Source organism: Lissotriton vulgaris, chromosome 2_1 (assembly GCF_964263255.1).
Source record: "Lissotriton vulgaris chromosome 2_1, aLisVul1.2, whole genome shotgun sequence".
NCBI lineage: Eukaryota > Metazoa > Chordata > Amphibia > Caudata > Salamandridae > Lissotriton > Lissotriton vulgaris.
This window is the reverse complement of record NC_141687.1, coordinates 1,754,361,145-1,754,378,521: the sequence shown is the minus strand read 5'-3', so window position 1 is coordinate 1,754,378,521 and position 17,377 is coordinate 1,754,361,145. Positions and strand designations below refer to the sequence as shown.

The 17,377-nt window shown below is 47.9% G+C and overlaps 2 protein-coding genes across 11 annotated transcripts in view; both read right to left on the bottom strand.

Moving 5' to 3' along the window:
- LOC147733236 (interferon regulatory factor 3-like) overlaps positions 1 to 17,377 on the bottom strand; it is a 282,847-nt gene that overhangs the window by 142,282 nt on the left and 123,188 nt on the right. The window lies entirely within an intron of this gene.
- On the bottom strand, positions 4,982 to 10,305 carry LOC147733237 (uncharacterized). Its single transcript, XM_086957798.1, has 2 exons — positions 9,087 to 10,305; positions 4,982 to 5,592 (listed from the first exon to the last, which is right to left on the bottom strand). The coding sequence occupies exons 1-2, from the start codon at positions 10,225 to 10,227 to the stop codon at positions 4,982 to 4,984; spliced, it is 1,752 nt and encodes a 583-aa protein (XP_086813924.1). The 5' UTR covers positions 10,228 to 10,305.

Below are 17,377 nucleotides of genomic sequence, written 5' to 3'. Positions count from 1 at the left end.
GTGCTATGTGAAAAGACACTTAGAATACAGTGAAAACACCTACATACACTAGGGAACACTATGCATTGGGGTACCCCTGTGATTAGCGTGACCTCCTCTGTATTTGCCATGAGTTACTGCCTGGGTCATTGCATGAGTACATGAGTGATGAGTGGATGATTAGAGTTCTGCAAGGAGAGTGCATGGTTTATTTATAAGTGTTTAGGTTTTGGCGGAGTGATTGGATAAGTACATGCTGCTGGCTGGATGATTAGAGGAGTGCATTGGTAGTGACAAGGAGATTGGTCGACTGCATCAGTAGTGCTCAGGGGATTGTAGCAGTGCATGTCTTAGTGCCTGGGGCATTGCATGAGTACATGGGTAGTGACTGGATGATTAGAGTGCTGCAAGGACAGTGCGTGGTGATTTTATAACTGCCTGGGTTTTGGCGGAGTGATTGGATAAGTACATGATGCTGGATGGGTGATCTGAGGAGTGCATGGGTAGTGACAGAGGGATTTCTGGACTGCATGGGTACAACCTGGGTATTTGGAGGAGTGAATCAGTACTGTGTAGGTGGTTAGAGGTCTGCATGGGTAGCGCACAGTGGATTGTAGCAGTGCATGTGTTAGTGCCTGGGTCATTCCATGAGTACATGGGTACTGTCTGGAAGATTAGAGTACTGCAAGGAGAGTGCATGGTGAATGTATAAGTGATTGGGTATTGGTGGAGTAATTGGATAAGTACATGGTGCTGGCTGGGTGATTGAAAGAGTGCATGGGCACTGGCAGGGCGACGGCTGGACTGCATGGGCAGTGCTCAGAGGATTGTACAGTGCATGTGTTAGTGCATGGGTCATTGCGTAAGTACATGGGTACTGATTGGATGATTAGAGTACTGCAGGGACAGTGCAGGGTGAATTTATAAGTGCAAATTGGGGGATTAAATCCCCTTGAGTCCTGAGGGTCCCTGGGGGCCAACCAGCCCACCAGCTACCTCCAGTAAGCACCATCGAGCTGCGTTGCAGAGAGGTGTAAAAAGGGGCATGGCCTCTCAACACCTCTCTGCAACGCAGCTCCCTGGCGCATACTGGAAGTACCTGGTGAGCTAATTCACCCCTAGGAACCCTCAGGATTAAATTAGACTTAATCCCCCAATTTACAATGTGCGCAGCTCCCTGGCGCATACTGGAGGTACCTGGTGGGCTAGTTGGCCCCCAGGGACCCTCAGGACTCAAGGGGATTTAATCCCCCAGCATTGTAAATTGGGGGATTATATCCCCTTGAGTCCAGAGGGTCCCTGGGGGCCAACTAGCCCACCACCTACCTGCAGTAAGTGCCACAGAGCTGCGTTGCACAGTAGTGGAAACAGGGGCATGGTCTCTGAACACATCTCTGCAACACAGCTCCCTGGCACATACTGGAGGTACCTGGTGGGCTAGTTGGCCCCCAGGGACCCTCAGGGTTCAAGGAAACTTAATCCCCCAACTTAAAACACGCCACAGTGCCCATTTGCACACTTGTCACATCAGGCCACTCCCCCTCCCTGCAAAACTGTGCTAACGTGACGAAATTGAAAAAATAATATTATCTTTTTTGGGCTCTGGGTGTCCTTCTGGGACCCCTGAGCAGTCCATGGGGGACAGGGTGTTTCTACCCTGCCCCCTTATACCTTTGTTTCTCTCTTTTCTAGCGACTCTCTTCTACCGAGCCACATGATGGCTGCCAACACTTCCTGGTTTGGAGTGTTGGCAGCCAATCACAGTGAAGCTTGTGCATGGGACTTAGGCTCCGCCCAGATATCAAAACTTTTATTTTTCTAATTTCTCAGCAACTACTGAATGGATTTACACAATTTAAAAAAAGGTCGCTTTCTGATCCAAGCACTACCTTTCTGCCAAATTTGTGGTAATTCTGTTCAGTAGTTTCGGCTGTAGCCTTGCACAAAGTTTCCTATGGGAAATAGATTTTTTGACTTATTTTTTGAATTTCTCAAAAACTACTGAACTAAAAAAAATGGTTGCTTTCTGAACCAAGCTCTACCCTTCTGCCAAATCTGGGGTAATTCCGTTCAGCAGTTCGGGTTGTAGCTCGTCGCAAAATCCCCTCTGGAAATTAACATGGGGAAAACGCGTTTAGGGACCCCCCCTTTTTTCTCAGCCCCCACTTGATGAATCACTCCCAAACTTTTAGGATGGAAGCTGACCTGGATAGACTTTTTCTTTGGAGAATTTCGCAAAGATTCATCAAACGACGCCAAAGTTATTTGCAAATCAGAAAATGCTACTTGGTTGTAACCATAACTAGGTAATATATATATATATGAACGTGGCCCACTGAGGGCAGTACAGGTGCAAGCAATGAGGAAAATTCCACAAGCTGGTTTTTAGCAGCTGCCCAGGAAGAAGAGGCTGCTGCCTCGAAACGCGTAGCAAATGAAATAAAAGTTCCTAACATGCCGAGGTTTGTTTCCATGATTAATGCCAGAAGGTGACATGTGCTGGGAGTGCGAGTTTAAAGCTCTTGGGCCTTTGGACAACAAAATGATTTACACTGCGCCCTGCCGTGGAACTCGCACCATCTTGTGAACTAAAGAGGCTGCGCAACGCTGAACTGTGCCATGTTGCGATCAGCACAGCAAATGTGGATTGATTCAACTTACCTGACATCGTGGAGCCCACTAAAGGTGTTTCAATTTAATTCAATGCTGCATGAATTTTAAAACTGGCTCGAAACCCATTGGGAGGGAGGGGTGAGGGGGGGTGAGCAGACACCAGACCAGATTGAGAGTGTGCAAAAGGCCGCTTTTATTGAAACAGGTGCATATTTACAACAATACAAACCTGGCAACCGCCTCACAAAACTAGTCCTCACTAAATAAGATGTTACCTTACAACCCCAAACGTCAGGCCCGCCCCTAACACGTCACAAACCCCGCCCCCACCCAGCACAACATAATTACAATTCAAACAATACCAAAACCTGATAATCATTTAAATATCATCCCAACCCACCGCATAACATCACATTCCAAAAATTACCCACCAAAAACGTACATTACCCAAAACCTTGTAACCACCCCACGAAACAACTATTTAAACTTTTCAAGCCATAGCCCAACTTTAGCAAAAACCCAACAACCTTCATGTCCCTGCTGACCAAGAACGCCCAATTTCCGCACGGCACCTGTTCCAAGCGACAAAGAACAAAATCTGATTGTTACCCCGTATCCACCTGTTCCGACAAAAAGACCTGAAAATCATGGAAGCATAACTAAATAAATAAATAAAAGGAATTAAATAAATAAATAGAAGACCCAGGGAAAAGAAGAAAAAAGAGCTAACCGAGAATAGGGAGGGAGGGAGGGAAAATTTTTAACTAAACTAATGAGCTCCCGGCCACCAGGTCATTCAACCTAAAATGGTGGCCGGGAGGAGGGGCCAGGGGAATATATAACTGGGCTCCCTCAGTAGGAACCGAGGGAGCCCAAAACAAGCCCAAAAGGAGCCCAAGGCTGGTGCGCCGAGCACGACCCCCCCCCACTAGCCCCTCCCAATCCGCCCGGGGGTGGGGACCTTCCTACGGTCGGCTGCCCCCCCCCCAAGCCCTCCTTGGGAGGGAGGGGTGAGGGGGGGTGAGCAGACACCAGACCAGATTGAGAGTGTGCAAAAGGCCGCTTTTATTGAAACAGGTGCATATTTACAACAATACAAACCTGGCAACCGCCTCACAAAACTAGTCCTCACTAAATAAGATGTTACCTTACAACCCCAAACGTCAGGCCCGCCCCTAACACGTCACAAACCCCGCCCCCACCCAGCACAACATAATTACAATTCAAACAATACCAAAACCTGATAATCATTTAAATATCATCCCAACCCACCGCATAACATCACATTCCAAAAATTACCCACCAAAAACGTACATTACCCAAAACCTTGTAACCACCCCACGAAACAACTATTTAAACTTTTCAAGCCATAGCCCAACTTTAGCAAAAACCCAACAACCTTCATGTCCCTGCTGACCAAGAACGCCCAATTTCCGCACGGCACCTGTTCCAAGCGACAAAGAACAAAATCTGATTGTTACCCCATATCCACCTGTTCCGACAAAAAGACCTGAAAATCATGGAAGCATAACTAAATAAATAAATAAAAGGAATTAAATAAATAAATAGAAGACCCAGGGAAAAGAAGAAAAAAGAGCTAACCGAGAATAGGGAGGGAGGGAGGGAAAATTTTTAACTAAACTAATGAGCTCCCGGCCACCAGGTCATTCAACCTAAAATGGTGGCCGGGAGGAGGGGCCAGGGGAATATATAACTGGGCTCCCTCAGTAGGAACCGAGGGAGCCCAAAACAAGCCCAAAAGGAGCCCAAGGCTAGTGCTCCGAGCACGACCCCCCCCCCACTAGCCCCTCCCAATCCGCCCGGGGGTGGGGACCTCCCTACGGTCGGCTGCCCCCCCCCAAGCCCTCCTTGGGAGGGAGGGGTGAGGGGGGGTGAGCAGACACCAGACCAGATTGAGAGTGTGCAAAAGGCCGCTTTTATTGAAACAGGTGCATATTTACAACAATACAAACCTGGCAACCGCCTCACAAAACTAGTCCTCACTAAATAAGATGTTACCTTACAACCCCAAACGTCAGGCCCGCCCCTAACACGTCACAAACCCCGCCCCCACCCAGCACAACATAATTACAATTCAAACAATACCAAAACCTGATAATCATTTAAATATCATCCCAACCCACCGCATAACATCACATTCCAAAAATTACCCACCAAAAACTTACATTACCCAAAACCTTGTAACCACCCCACGAAACAACTATTTAAACTTTTCAAGCCATAGCCCAACTTTAGCAAAAACCCAACAACCTTCATGTCCCTGCTGACCTAGAACGCCCAATTTCCGCCACCCAGAAAAGAGGGGGAAAGGAATTACCCTCCTCTCTTTCTGCCCCCCAAAACTGACCAACCAAGGAACCAGAACACCTCAACCCAAAAAATTTTGAATCTTCAAGCACCTGGAGAGCACCTCTCGCAATTCCAACAAATATAAATCCATCCCTATACGAGACAGATGAACACCATCACTGCGAAAGAATTCCATAGTGTCATAACGAATGTCCTTATGGGACACCCGCCCAAAACCCAGATCTCTACAAAAACGGGAAACCTCCAAATTCAACTTCCTTCGCGCCCTATCTACCGCCCTAGGCTTGATCGCACCCCTCCAGGTTCTTCTAGGGACCAACTCTGTCCATAAAACATGGCAGCCCGCCCATTGTTGATGAATAAGGGAAAGATCCTTCTTCATCGCCCTCAATAAAACCACTCCTTTCACCCCACAAAGGTCATTCTCACCAAGGTGCAAGAGCAATACATCAGGACAAATACCTCCCACCAACCAAGAATTCAAGGCCGGGATAAGCTCCCTCCAGATCATACCTCCCTTCCCCTTCCATACAACATTAAAAAGACGAGAATTAAAACCAAGTGTGGGACCAAAATAGCTTCTTATAGCTTGATCTTCCGCGCGCCTAATGAATGAATGTCCCACTATCCAGATCGTCATGACAGTAGAACGGGGGCGGGCCACTGAACCTGAAAAAGAAAAGCAGCATCAAACTCAAGAAAAATTATCATCCGCAGGCGCCATAACAGGATCAGTACGCACATAGCGCCTAAAACAGATGGAGGACCAACGCCCTAAAGACATAATGTCTTGCTGCGACCAACCCCTGTTATGAGCTTCTGTTGCTGCCCCAATCCTGAAAGAATGCGTACCATACTGTGTCTCATCCAAGCCCATGAAGCGCAGCGCTTTACGCAAAACCATGCGCAGTTGGTACTCAGTCACCCTGGAACCATCCATATGTCGAAAAACAGGACCCTCAAAGGCGGCCCCCGAACAGTCCCGCAAACGCCTGGCCCACCTCAAAGGACACGTCTCAGAAGGGGAAGAAGCTTCCAGCCAAATGCCCCTCCCTTTGCTGTGTTGATCAGTTTTTGCCCGAGCCAGCCAAACGTGCAACCCAGTTTCCAAAAATCGAACATTCCCCCACCCCACCCCAAAAGTAACTTTCGACCCCAGTAACTCAGAAACTCTGAAAGCACCAAAAAACATCCAAACCATAAGAGTAGAAAACAGACAAACCTCAAACTCATTCAAACAAACTGAGGGCAAAACCTGCAAAACTCGGGCCAATGTCTGCCAAGACAACGGTCGGCGAACCATATGTTCCCTACCCCTCTCCCTAGACCAACCTTCCAGCATGCGCTTACCCACCTCCCCTGCCGAAGGAGAATAGCCCCACAGTAATTTGCCCATGAACGCAATACCAGCCAATTTTCCAGCAATCGTCACACGTGTCAGACCCCTGTCTATCAAGTGAAGAATGAACTGTACCACATCTTCAGATCGTCTCCAGCCCGGAGCGCGCCAGCCGGCCCCAGATTCTAAAAACTCTTTCCAGGCCAATTCATACGCCGCCCTAGTGGATACTGCGAGCGAACCTACCACCAACTGCAAAACCCTGTCTCGCCCACAGTCCACAGATGTTCTGGCATGCGGGTCGGCGTCCTGTCCGCCTCCGAGGCTAGCCCATGAAATCTCTCCCACTGTGAACGAGACAAAGCATCCGCAATGTCATTGTCCACCCCAGGAATGTGTAAGGCCTTAAAACTGATGTCATACGTCAAGCACCCCAACACAAAGACTCGCAAGAGCTTCAAAATGTGAGCATCCCTGGCCGACTGCTGATTGATAACGTCCACCACAGCCTTATTATCAATTCGAAACAGTACTTTTTTGTGAGCAAGCTCCTGACCCCACAAAGTCAACGCCACCACCACAGGGAAAAGCTCAAGGAAGGCAATACTCCTGCCTCCGTTCTTCCACGCAGCAGGCCACTGTTCAGCACACCATCTGCCCTGCCAGTAGAGACCGAAACCATCACTGCCTGCAGCATCTGAAAAAATTTGGACGTCCCAAATCCAATTCTCTTCTCTGTACAGAGGAATGCCATTGAAAGAGTGTAAAAAGGCTACCCACATCCGCAGATCTTCCTTAACACCTGCTGACAAGCGGACGTGATGGTGAGGTAAAAACTGACCAGACAGAGCCCTACCCAAACGCCTGCAAAAAGTTCTACCTGCCCTGACCACCCTACAAGCAAAATTAAGATGGCCCAGCAGCACCTGAACTTCCTTCACTGTCACCTTTGCCTTGTTCAACATAACATGTAAGAGATCCAACATTTTTGCTTTTTTATCCACTGGTAAGCGTGCCTCCATAACAGTAGAATCAATTTCGATCCCCAAAAAAGACATGGTCGCGCAGAGGCCCATTGTCTTTTCCGGTGCCAACGGCACACCTAAAAATTCCATTAGAGTCTGGAAGGTACTCAAAACATTCTGGCAAGCCGAGGAATTGGGAGCACCCACAAAAAAGAAATCATCCAGGTAGTGGGTCACAAGCTGGTGTCCTGAAGTATTGGTGAAAAACAACTGGAGAAAGGTGCTGAAAGTCTCAAATAATGAACAGGACATGGAACAGCCCATTGGTAGGGCCTTATCAACATACCACTTCCCATGAAATTGAATACCCAACAGCTCCCAATCCTCAGGGTGTACTGGCAACAAACGAAATGCAGATTTTATATCACACTTAGCCATTGCCGCACCAGTGCCGGCAGATACAACCAAGGCCATAGCCACATCCACTGAAGAATAAGATACTGAGGCAGCTTCGCCGTCAATGAAATCATTAACCGACGAGCCCTCCGGCCATGACAAATGTTGAATCAATCGAAACTGCCCAGGCTCTTTCTTAGGGACCACACCAATGGGAGACACGATAAGGTTATCCAAGGGCCAATCATCAAAGGGTCCCGCCATCCTTCCTTCACACACCTCTTTGTCCAATTTGTCCTGTACCACTGTGGGGTGTTCATTGGCCGACAACAGATTTTTTGACCACCGCCGCACCCGCGGCCCATTGTAACCAAGACGAAAACCTTTTTGAAAACCATCCAACAGTAACTTAACAGCCTCGGCATCCTCATAACCCCTTACGGCCACTGCCAAATGAAAGTGATTAACTGGCGTACGAGCCTTTGGGCCCAGCCCCAGAATTGTTCTTCCCCCCCCTGTTAGGCTGAGGTTGCTGGGCAGGACCCGGGGAATTCCCTGACTGTTGTGACCATTGCCTGCCCCCGGAAACACGGGGCCCCCAACACCTTGCAAGAGGGTGTGTTCTACCACATTGGGAGCACACGTGCGTAAACTTACAATACTCCCTGGGGCAATAACCTCTGTTAAAATCCCAACATGTCCCATCTGGAGGGAGGGCTGATGCTGTTGGACCCACCCCTCCCCGGGTGGGCTTCCCCTGAAAGGGCCGAGAAGGTAAGGGATATCCACTGGCCGTAAAAATCCTCTTCCCACCAGCAGAAGCCCCCATCGTGTGTTGCCACAAATCATTATCCAGCTCCCCCCATTTTGCCTCAGGATCCCAAGCCATCCGGGCTCGAAATTCTTCGTCATACTGGGACCAGGCATACCCGCTACCCGTAATCTGTGCCTTTCTGATCACATCCATATATTTAAACAGCGCCACACAGCGCTCTGGGAATTTCTCACAGTACACGCTGGCATATATAAGAAATGCCGCAGTCCAATTTTCTATGGTCAAAGGCACTTTGGGGCGCTTAGCCAACTCGTACTCCTCTTCTTTAGACCCTTCCTTGGATCGAACCTCCCTATGTAAGAGCTTTAACAGTTCCACATATTCTCCTTTCCAGATCCTCTCCTTAGTAGATAGCATTAAATGGGCGCCCAAAGGTTTTGTGACACCCATGTAAGGCAATTTCTTTATTTTAAGCTCTTTGCTGTGTGGGGGATCCTTACCTACCTCCATGGGCTCCGTAACAGTCCCAGAATCCACCTTAGAACCCACACCCCGTCACCCGTACCCACTCCTTGATCCTTAACATAACGACCTTTGTGGAGCTTAAGATCCACACCCTCTGAAGGAGGATCGCCCCCCGTTCCAACAGAAACCATCAATGGCTTGTCCCGGGGCCCAGCAAGCTCACCTGGATTCAATAAAGGCAGTTGGGCCGGCCTCGCTCTCCATGCCATCTGTTCCACATCGTCGCTTGACCGAGGAACCCTCACCGCGGGGCCGCTCTCCCGAGTTGGTCTGGAAACTGTAGTTCTCGGACGCACCACCACCGGTGCCTGTAAAACATCATCAGAAGCGTGAAAAAGCCCCCCCCTTGCACCCTCAGCACGTATCTCGCCCTCCTCAGGGCTCTCCTCATCGTAATCTAAAACCAAAGATTCCTCCAACCTAGGAGGGGCCAACACCTTTGACGGACTTCTGAAACCAACCCGGGCCTTACCAGCCCGTACTGACACTTGAGGCGGGGGAGCCGACTGGACCCGTCTGCACTCCCCCGAACGTTGACCAGATTTGTACAAATTAACCAACGATGAATCCCTTTGTTGATGAGAAGAAACATGTGGGGCCAGCGAGGACGCGCCGGTCCCGCTTCTGCCAACCCCGCCGATATCCAGAGAACCTGACAATGGGGCCAGCGAGGACGCGCCGGGTCCGCTTCTGCCAACCCCGCCGATACCTGTAGAAAGAGAAGTTGGGGCCAGCGAGGACGCGCCTGACCTGCTTCTGCTGACCGCGCCGAGATCCTGAAAGGAAGACGTTGGGGCCAACGAGGTCGCGCCTGACCTGCTTACGTTGACCGCGCCGGGGTCCCTCGCCGGTACGGGGTATGCCGCGCCAGGCTCCACCCTCCCTTCTCCTCGGTGTAACTGGGCCGCACTCCACCCTACCAAGTCTGCCTCTCCACGACGCTCTCTGACCTGCAAAGAAAAAGGCTGAACTGATGTGCCGGGACCCTTACTACCAGAACGGCCAAAACTATCAACACCACTAGCCATACAAAAACCAGAATCCTGAAACTGCACTTGACCAACCTCCCGAGAAACAGACCCCTTAGATCGAACCGACAACCCCCGCCGAGGAGGGGAAGGCTCCACTTCCTCACCACTACTCCAGTTCAGCAGCTCCTGAACAATCTTGGACGCAGGTCCCGATGCCAGTCCACCCTGTCCTTTCTGCTGGATATCAGAGCGGGGCTGCTCCATCCTCCCAAGCGATCTGCCCCCAACAGGCAAACCCGGAAAACTCAAAGTGCCCCCAAAACCACTCAGCATATCAGTCCCTTGGATGGGTGTAGCCCTGCCCGCATCACGAACACCCTCTGCCCAGGAAGGAAAAACATCTAAGCCCTCCCAAGATCTAGCACCCACCTGCCTATCGCCACTCTCCTGCAGAGGAAAATTAACAGCACCACCCACAGAAGGCTCAATGAACCCCCTGCCAGACCCAGAAACATCCTGTGGATCACCCAACAAAACACGACCAGACTGCTGTCCCAGCAAACCTGCCCCTGCCCTCCTTTCCACCTGCGCCCACTCCCCCTCCCCCACAGAACCACTATGAACTGACAGTACCTCCCCCCGGGTTGAGACAGGGGGGGAAAACAACAGGGGGCTAAAAGGTACAAAAACCTCCCCAGCCCCCAACTGTCCAGGCTGCACTGTGGGCTGAAGCTCAACATCACCAAACAATTGTGGCCCAGAAGCGCAAGCTGGCGTAGACACTCGGTCCCTTGCAGATCCCTCATGAGCAGCCAACAAATCTGCCTCCTGACGCAAACCGATTGCCCCCAAAACCGAGGGTTCACCAGATATGCCGGCCGGCACTGACGCCGGTAAACCACAGTCAACCTGAGCGCGCGGCGCAATAAATTCGAAATGCGCATGCGCGCCAACCGCCGGTGCCGCGGCCGCCGAGTCCTCAGCCTGACAGGCGGAGATAGAAGCAGAACGCTTTCTACCTCCCCGCTTGACGGCCTGCTTGCCTCTGGCAGCGGGGACCGAAAGCGAGCGCTGCAGCGGCACCATATTCACCAAGGGAGCAGAAGCCTCTCCCTCCCCCAAACCCGCCTCACGCTGTAAACCCGCTCCCACTCCAAAATGCGCCACACTTCCAGGGGCCGCTTTTCTAGCGCGCGAGCGGCCCCTGTCACTTACCCCCTCCCGGCGAGATTTTTTCGGCGACGCGCAAGCCGCGACCACCGCCGCCACGCGAGCTGAGGCCTGCCGCCGAGGACGCGATGGCCCAGTCACATCTCCAATAACGAGATCCAGGCGTCCCGCTTCGCTCAAGAGGCGGATCGCCTCCAAAACACGATAATCCTCACCCGACATGACGAGGGACAAAACCAATTAACTCACACCAAAATTTTTAACTAAACTAATGAGCTCCCGGCCACCAGGTCATTCAACCTAAAATGGTGGCCGGGAGGAGGGGCCAGGGGAATATATAACTGGGCTCCCTCAGTAGGAACCGAGGGAGCCCAAAACAAGCCCAAAAGGAGCCCAAGGCTGGTGCTCCGAGCACGACCCCCCCCACTAGCCCCTCCCAATCCGCCCGGGGGTAGGGACCTCCCTACGGTCGGCTGCCCCCCCCCAAGCCCCCCCTGTGGGTGTTTCAATGTATTTCCATGGACCACAAGTCCCTGCATGCACCAAAATCAGCGTGATGAACGTGGCCCACTGAGGGCAGTACAGGTGCAAGCAATGAGGAAAATTCCACAAGCCGGTTTTTAGCAGCTGCCCAGGAAGAAGAGGCTGCTTCCTCGAAACGCGTAGCAAATGAAATAAAAGTTCCTAACATGCCGAGGTTTGTTTCCATGATTGATGCCAGAAGGTGACATGTGCTGGGAGTGCGAGTTTAAAGCTCTTGGGCCTTTGGACAACAAAATGATTTACGCTGCGCCCTGCCGTGGAACTCGCACCATCTTGTGAACTAAAGAGGCTGCGAAACGCTGAACTGTGCCATGTTGCGATCAGCACAGCAAATGTGGATTAATTCAACTTACCTGACATTGTGGAGCCCACTCAAGGTGTTTCAATTTAATTCAATGCTGCATGAATTTTAAAACTGGCTCGGAACCCACTGTGGGTGTTTCAATGTATTTCCATGGACCACAAGTCCCTGCACGCACCAAAATCAGCGTGATGAACGTGGCCCACTGAGGGCAGTACAGGTGCAAGCAATGAGGAAAATTCCACAAGCCAGTTTTTAGCAGCTGCCCAGGAAGAAGAGGCTGCTGCTTCGAAACGCGTAGGCAAATGAAATAAAGGTTCCTAACATGCCGAGATTTGTTTCCATGATTAATGCCAGAAGGTGACATATGCTGGGAGTGCAAGTTTAAAGCTCTTGGGCCTTTGGACAACAAAATGATTTACGCGGCGCCCTGCCGTGGAACTCGCACCATCTTGTGAACTAAAGAGGCTGCGCAACACTGAACTGTGCCATGTTGCGATCAGCACAGCAAATGTGGATTGATTCAACTTACCTGACATCGTGGAGCCCACTAAAGGTGTTTCAATTTAATTCAATGCTGCATGAATTTTAAAACTGGCTCGAAACCCACTGTGGGTGTTTCAATGTATTTCCATGGACCACAAGTCCCTGCATGCACCAAAATCAGCGTGATGAACGTGGCCCACTGAGGGCAGTACAGGTGCAAGCAATGAGGAAAATTCCACAAGCCGGTTTTTAGCAGCTGCCCAGGAAGAAGAGGCTGCTGCCTCGAAACGCGTAGGCAAATGAAATAAAAGTTCCTAACATGCCGAGGTTTGTTTCCATGATTAATGCCAGAAGGTGACATGTGCTGGGAGTGCGAGTTTAAAGCTCTTGGGCCTTTGGACAACAATATATATATATGTATCCACGCTCTGTCTCCACTGTCCCAAACGGAGCACTCTCGGGCGGGCGGGTGTGGTATGCGGCCGTGGAAAGCCGCTCCAAATACATGCTCAAATTTTGCACGATCTGTACAAAAACTCGCACTCACGGGGGGACGCGATCATAGAAATCTTTAATGCAATACAAACAGACGCGTTTCGGCGTCAAGCCTTCCTCTGTGTTCGTAGCACCTTGGATTTAGAGCATTGATAAAGTTTTTCTCCACAGCCCCAAACAGGTTAACATAAAGGAGGGACAACATTACCTAGGCAAAACATAAGCGCCATCTTTGAATGTAGCCAGGTACGCTAGCTAGATTGCTCAGTCAAATACTTTAGCATGTGTTTTTATCTAAATAATGCGTCTCGACATTCTTAGGTAATACAAGTTGTTATGGCCGTGTATCGGCATGTATCCCTACCTCTTTACTGAGTAGGGGACCTCTAACCGTAATTGTTGTTCCAGATAATTTCTAGTTGCATTCATCCCATGCTCATGTTTAATACTAGTATATAAGCTAGTGATATCTAATACATGAGTAAATAGCTAGGGTCCCATGCCATATCAGTGATTTTATTCAGAAAATCTTTTGTATCCTTCGTAAAGCACCACACCATGTTATTTTCATTTGGTTCAGGATTCCCTATCTGAAAAACACGGGGTTCCCAGACTGCAATATAATATATTGTTTATACATGGTTAGAGGTCCCCTACTGAGTAAAGAGGTAGGGATACATGCCGATAGTTATGCCGGATAGACATGCCGGAAGTTAGTCGTAGCTGCACTAGCCTGTATCTAGCTTTGACTTTAGGAGTAGATTGTACGATACATGCACACTTGTGCTATTCATAGCATTTTAACATAGCATATAGCATAGCATTTTAACATGGGAGGTGGAGTTGATAAGTTTTCTTAACCTCTTGGCTGCTAAGGCATTATTTGAATTTGACTTTAATTTCCATTGAAATCAATGGAAAGTCCATGACGAGTTACCCTTGTCATTAGCAGCCAAGAGGTTAAGAGTGCTCTAAACAAAGGTTTAAAACATGATGATAATTGACCTGCTCTATGCATATTTATACATAGCCATGGAACGTTGCTTCATTGAATTGCACAACCTTCTAAATGCTGGCACTGATAATTGCATTAAGCACTTTATCTTAAAGCATGTTTTGCACAGTCATTTAATATTTGTTTTATTAGGAGCAGATGCAATGTTTACATGACAAAGTATAATTCGTTCATGTGTTAATCTTAATGCACTATGTATTAATTTTCTAGAGAAATGATTTGCTAACAGTATTTTGTACAGAGCGTTTGACTTTAACTTCTAATGTTTGTGACATAGTCTGTTGTCGAGTTCTATTGTGTAGTACTCATTGAGCCTTGTTTCTAAGGCTATTTGTGCACTTTATTCACTTTAAAAACGTCATAGAAAATGGACGCATCATGTGACCAAGCTCCCACGAGGAGTGAAACGCGTCATGGAGGGCACTAGTCCCAGTTATTTTATGCCGAAATAAATTCTGCACTGCTTTGCCACGATCATTTGTGTGGAGGTTGTTGATTTTCCCTGGGAGCTATTACAAGGTCCATGCCTGTGTGTTGCCGTATATATATATATCATGTGATCAAGGTACGTCAGTACCGAAACGCGTACTGGCCGACGGAACAGCAGCTAAATAAACCAGCAAATTTTATAACTACCTTGGGTCTGTGCTCCACGTTTCTTTTCTGAGGGAGAGAGTGCTTGCAACTTGCTCGTGGGAGTGGAGTGGCGAAGATATATTTATATATATATATATTTATATATATATATATATATATATATATATATATATATATATATATATATACATATTTAGTGATCAAGACCGGGGCAACCTCGAAACGCGTCATGCAGTGGAAATCTTTTGCACAATAACGCACAAATTTCATTAAATGCTTGAAGTGGTCCGTACCTGATTTTCCGTCCGTGAGGAAAGGAATCTGGCACAGGATATGTGTATATATATATATATATATATATATATATATATATATATATATATATATATATATATATATATATATATACCTACTGGTTATAGTTAAGATTTTTTTCAATGCAAAATCTCAAAATTCTATTTGGAATAACTTTGCCGCCAGTTGACGAATCTGCCTGAAAATTTCCTCAAAATGGCCTCGTGAAGCTCCGGTCCTTCCCTGAAAGTTTGGGGGGGATGCGTCAAGCGGGGGCCGAGATAAAAGGGGGGTCCCAAAACGCATTTTTCCCATGTTAATTTCCATAGGGCGGTCGACCTCACTTTTAGCCCGAACGGCTGAATGGCTTTACACCAAACTTGGCAAAATTGTAGGGACCGGTAGCCCGATGTGCCTTTGCTATGTCTCAAGATATGTGCTCCAGTGAATTTTGAGTAATTTAGGTTAAAAAAATATATATATATCTGTGACAGCGCCCCGGTACGCGCACCGGGGAGCGCTCCGGGCGCGCCGCGCGACTTGCGCGCAGAAAGCTGATTGGTTCTTGGGTGTCTGTAAACATTCGAAACAGTCCGGAGCGGCCGCCATCTTGTGTCTCGGTAGGATCGAGACACAAGAGGTGGCCAAAACAAAGGGGGAAATGACCATAAGGGGGCAGGGTAGACCCCCCCTGACCCCCTAGGTTTGATGTGGGGGCTTTAAAAGGGCCCCGCGGGGTAAATTCTTTTTTTTTTTTCGATTATCGTGGGGGGAGCACCCGGTACGTGCACAGGGGAGCGCACCGGGGAGAAAAGAGAATGGCAGACTTTTAAAATTTAAGTCATTTTATATAAATGGGAGGTAGTTCTGAAAAGAACTTTTTTTAAATTGTTTTTGTTGTTTTATATATTTTTTTTTTGTGAACATTTTTTCCTTTTTTTGGTTTTTCGAAACAATTTTATATATTTTTTTGTTTTTTTAGTACTTCGAAAAAAACAGAAGGATTTGAAAATGGCTTAACAGGAGCAAAAAAATAAAAATAAAGAATCATTGCTTTCGTTTGTGAGAGCACTTGTGGTTTTCATCTGCTCTGTTAATTGAGGTGATACTTTTTTCACCATAAGCAATAGTAGCCCCACAATAAATACAAACTATTTTGTAGTTTGAGAATTTACTTTGGATGTTGGGCACCATTTGACGCCCTTCAGGTGCTGCAAAAGATGATTCCGCACTTAAGGTGCTAGGCTGAGGGGTCTGTGGGTTTTCAGCCATAGCTCTCACCTGTGCTTGGGACAAATTATTTGGGTGCCACCTTTCCATGTGGCGAATCATGGTGTGGTTGCCAAAACTATATTTTTTAGCAGGATTGCCACGTGAAAGGATGTTCTTGCAAATTAGACATTTTACTTTAGGGGCATTAACTTTCTTCAGTCCTGCAGGAAACGTAAAGAATTGCCAAATGTAGTGCTCCTTTACATGAGATGAGTGGGGTTGCTCTTGTAGGAACTGTCTCTCCTGCTCCTCCTGCTCCTCTTCCTCCTCTTCGTCCTGCTCAACACTAAAAAGCAGAGGTGGTGGTGGTCCTTTTGGCAGTGGTGGTGGTGGTGGTGTTGGAGCACCAGCAGCAGCAAGTAGAGTAGCCATTATTGGTCTCTCACAAAGAAATAGCTCTTGCTCTCTCAAAGAAGAAAGTAAGAATGGGGAAAAAAGGTGGGGGCTTTCCTCATTTGGAAAAAAAAATATTACGAACCAATGAAAAGTGTTACAAAAAATACAACAAAAAAAAATGAAAAATTGTAAGGACTGGTAGCCCGATGTGCGTTTGCTATGTCTCAAGATATATGCTCCAGTTGTTTTTAAGAAAATTAACTTTTAAAAAATATATATTGGGCTACATTGGGCTATATATATGTTAGAGCCCAAATGTAGCCCAAATGTAGCCCAATGTAGCCCAATGTAGCCCAAAGATGGCCACCAGAGACAAAAAAATACAAATGTAGCCCAAATATCAGCCAGATGTAGCACAACTATAGCCCAATGATAGTATGTACCAGAGTGTTCTAAAGAACAACTAGAGCGCTAACAGTCTTACTTAAAGAACTGTTTTTTTGCTTCTTTTTTAGTTTTTAAATTTTTTTTACTTTTTCTGAACGTTTTTACATTTTTTTGGTATTTTTTTCACAACAAAAACAAAACTAGGGAATGCAAAACTGCTCAACAGGAGCAAAAAAAAGGGGGAAAAATTAGGACTGAGGGGCGCAGCAGTGTTCCTCCCTCTTTTGAACAATCAGGTCAACGCTCTGCTCTCCATAACATAGCAGTTGGGCACACTGCTTACAACGAAATGTAATATCGGCAAAAACAGGCTGAATATTTTGGGTCATCACTGCTGGTCTTCCTCTCACCGATGATGTTGATGTTCCGGTGGAAGTGGAGGGGCAATCGGGTGGTGGATTGCGAGCCAGGGCCCTGGTGCTCTCCCGCGCAAAATTAATCGGGTGCTTCCTCTCAACATGCCTGAGTAATGTTGCATTGCCAAAACTATATTTCCGGGTGGGATTTTCATGTGAGAGAACAGTGTC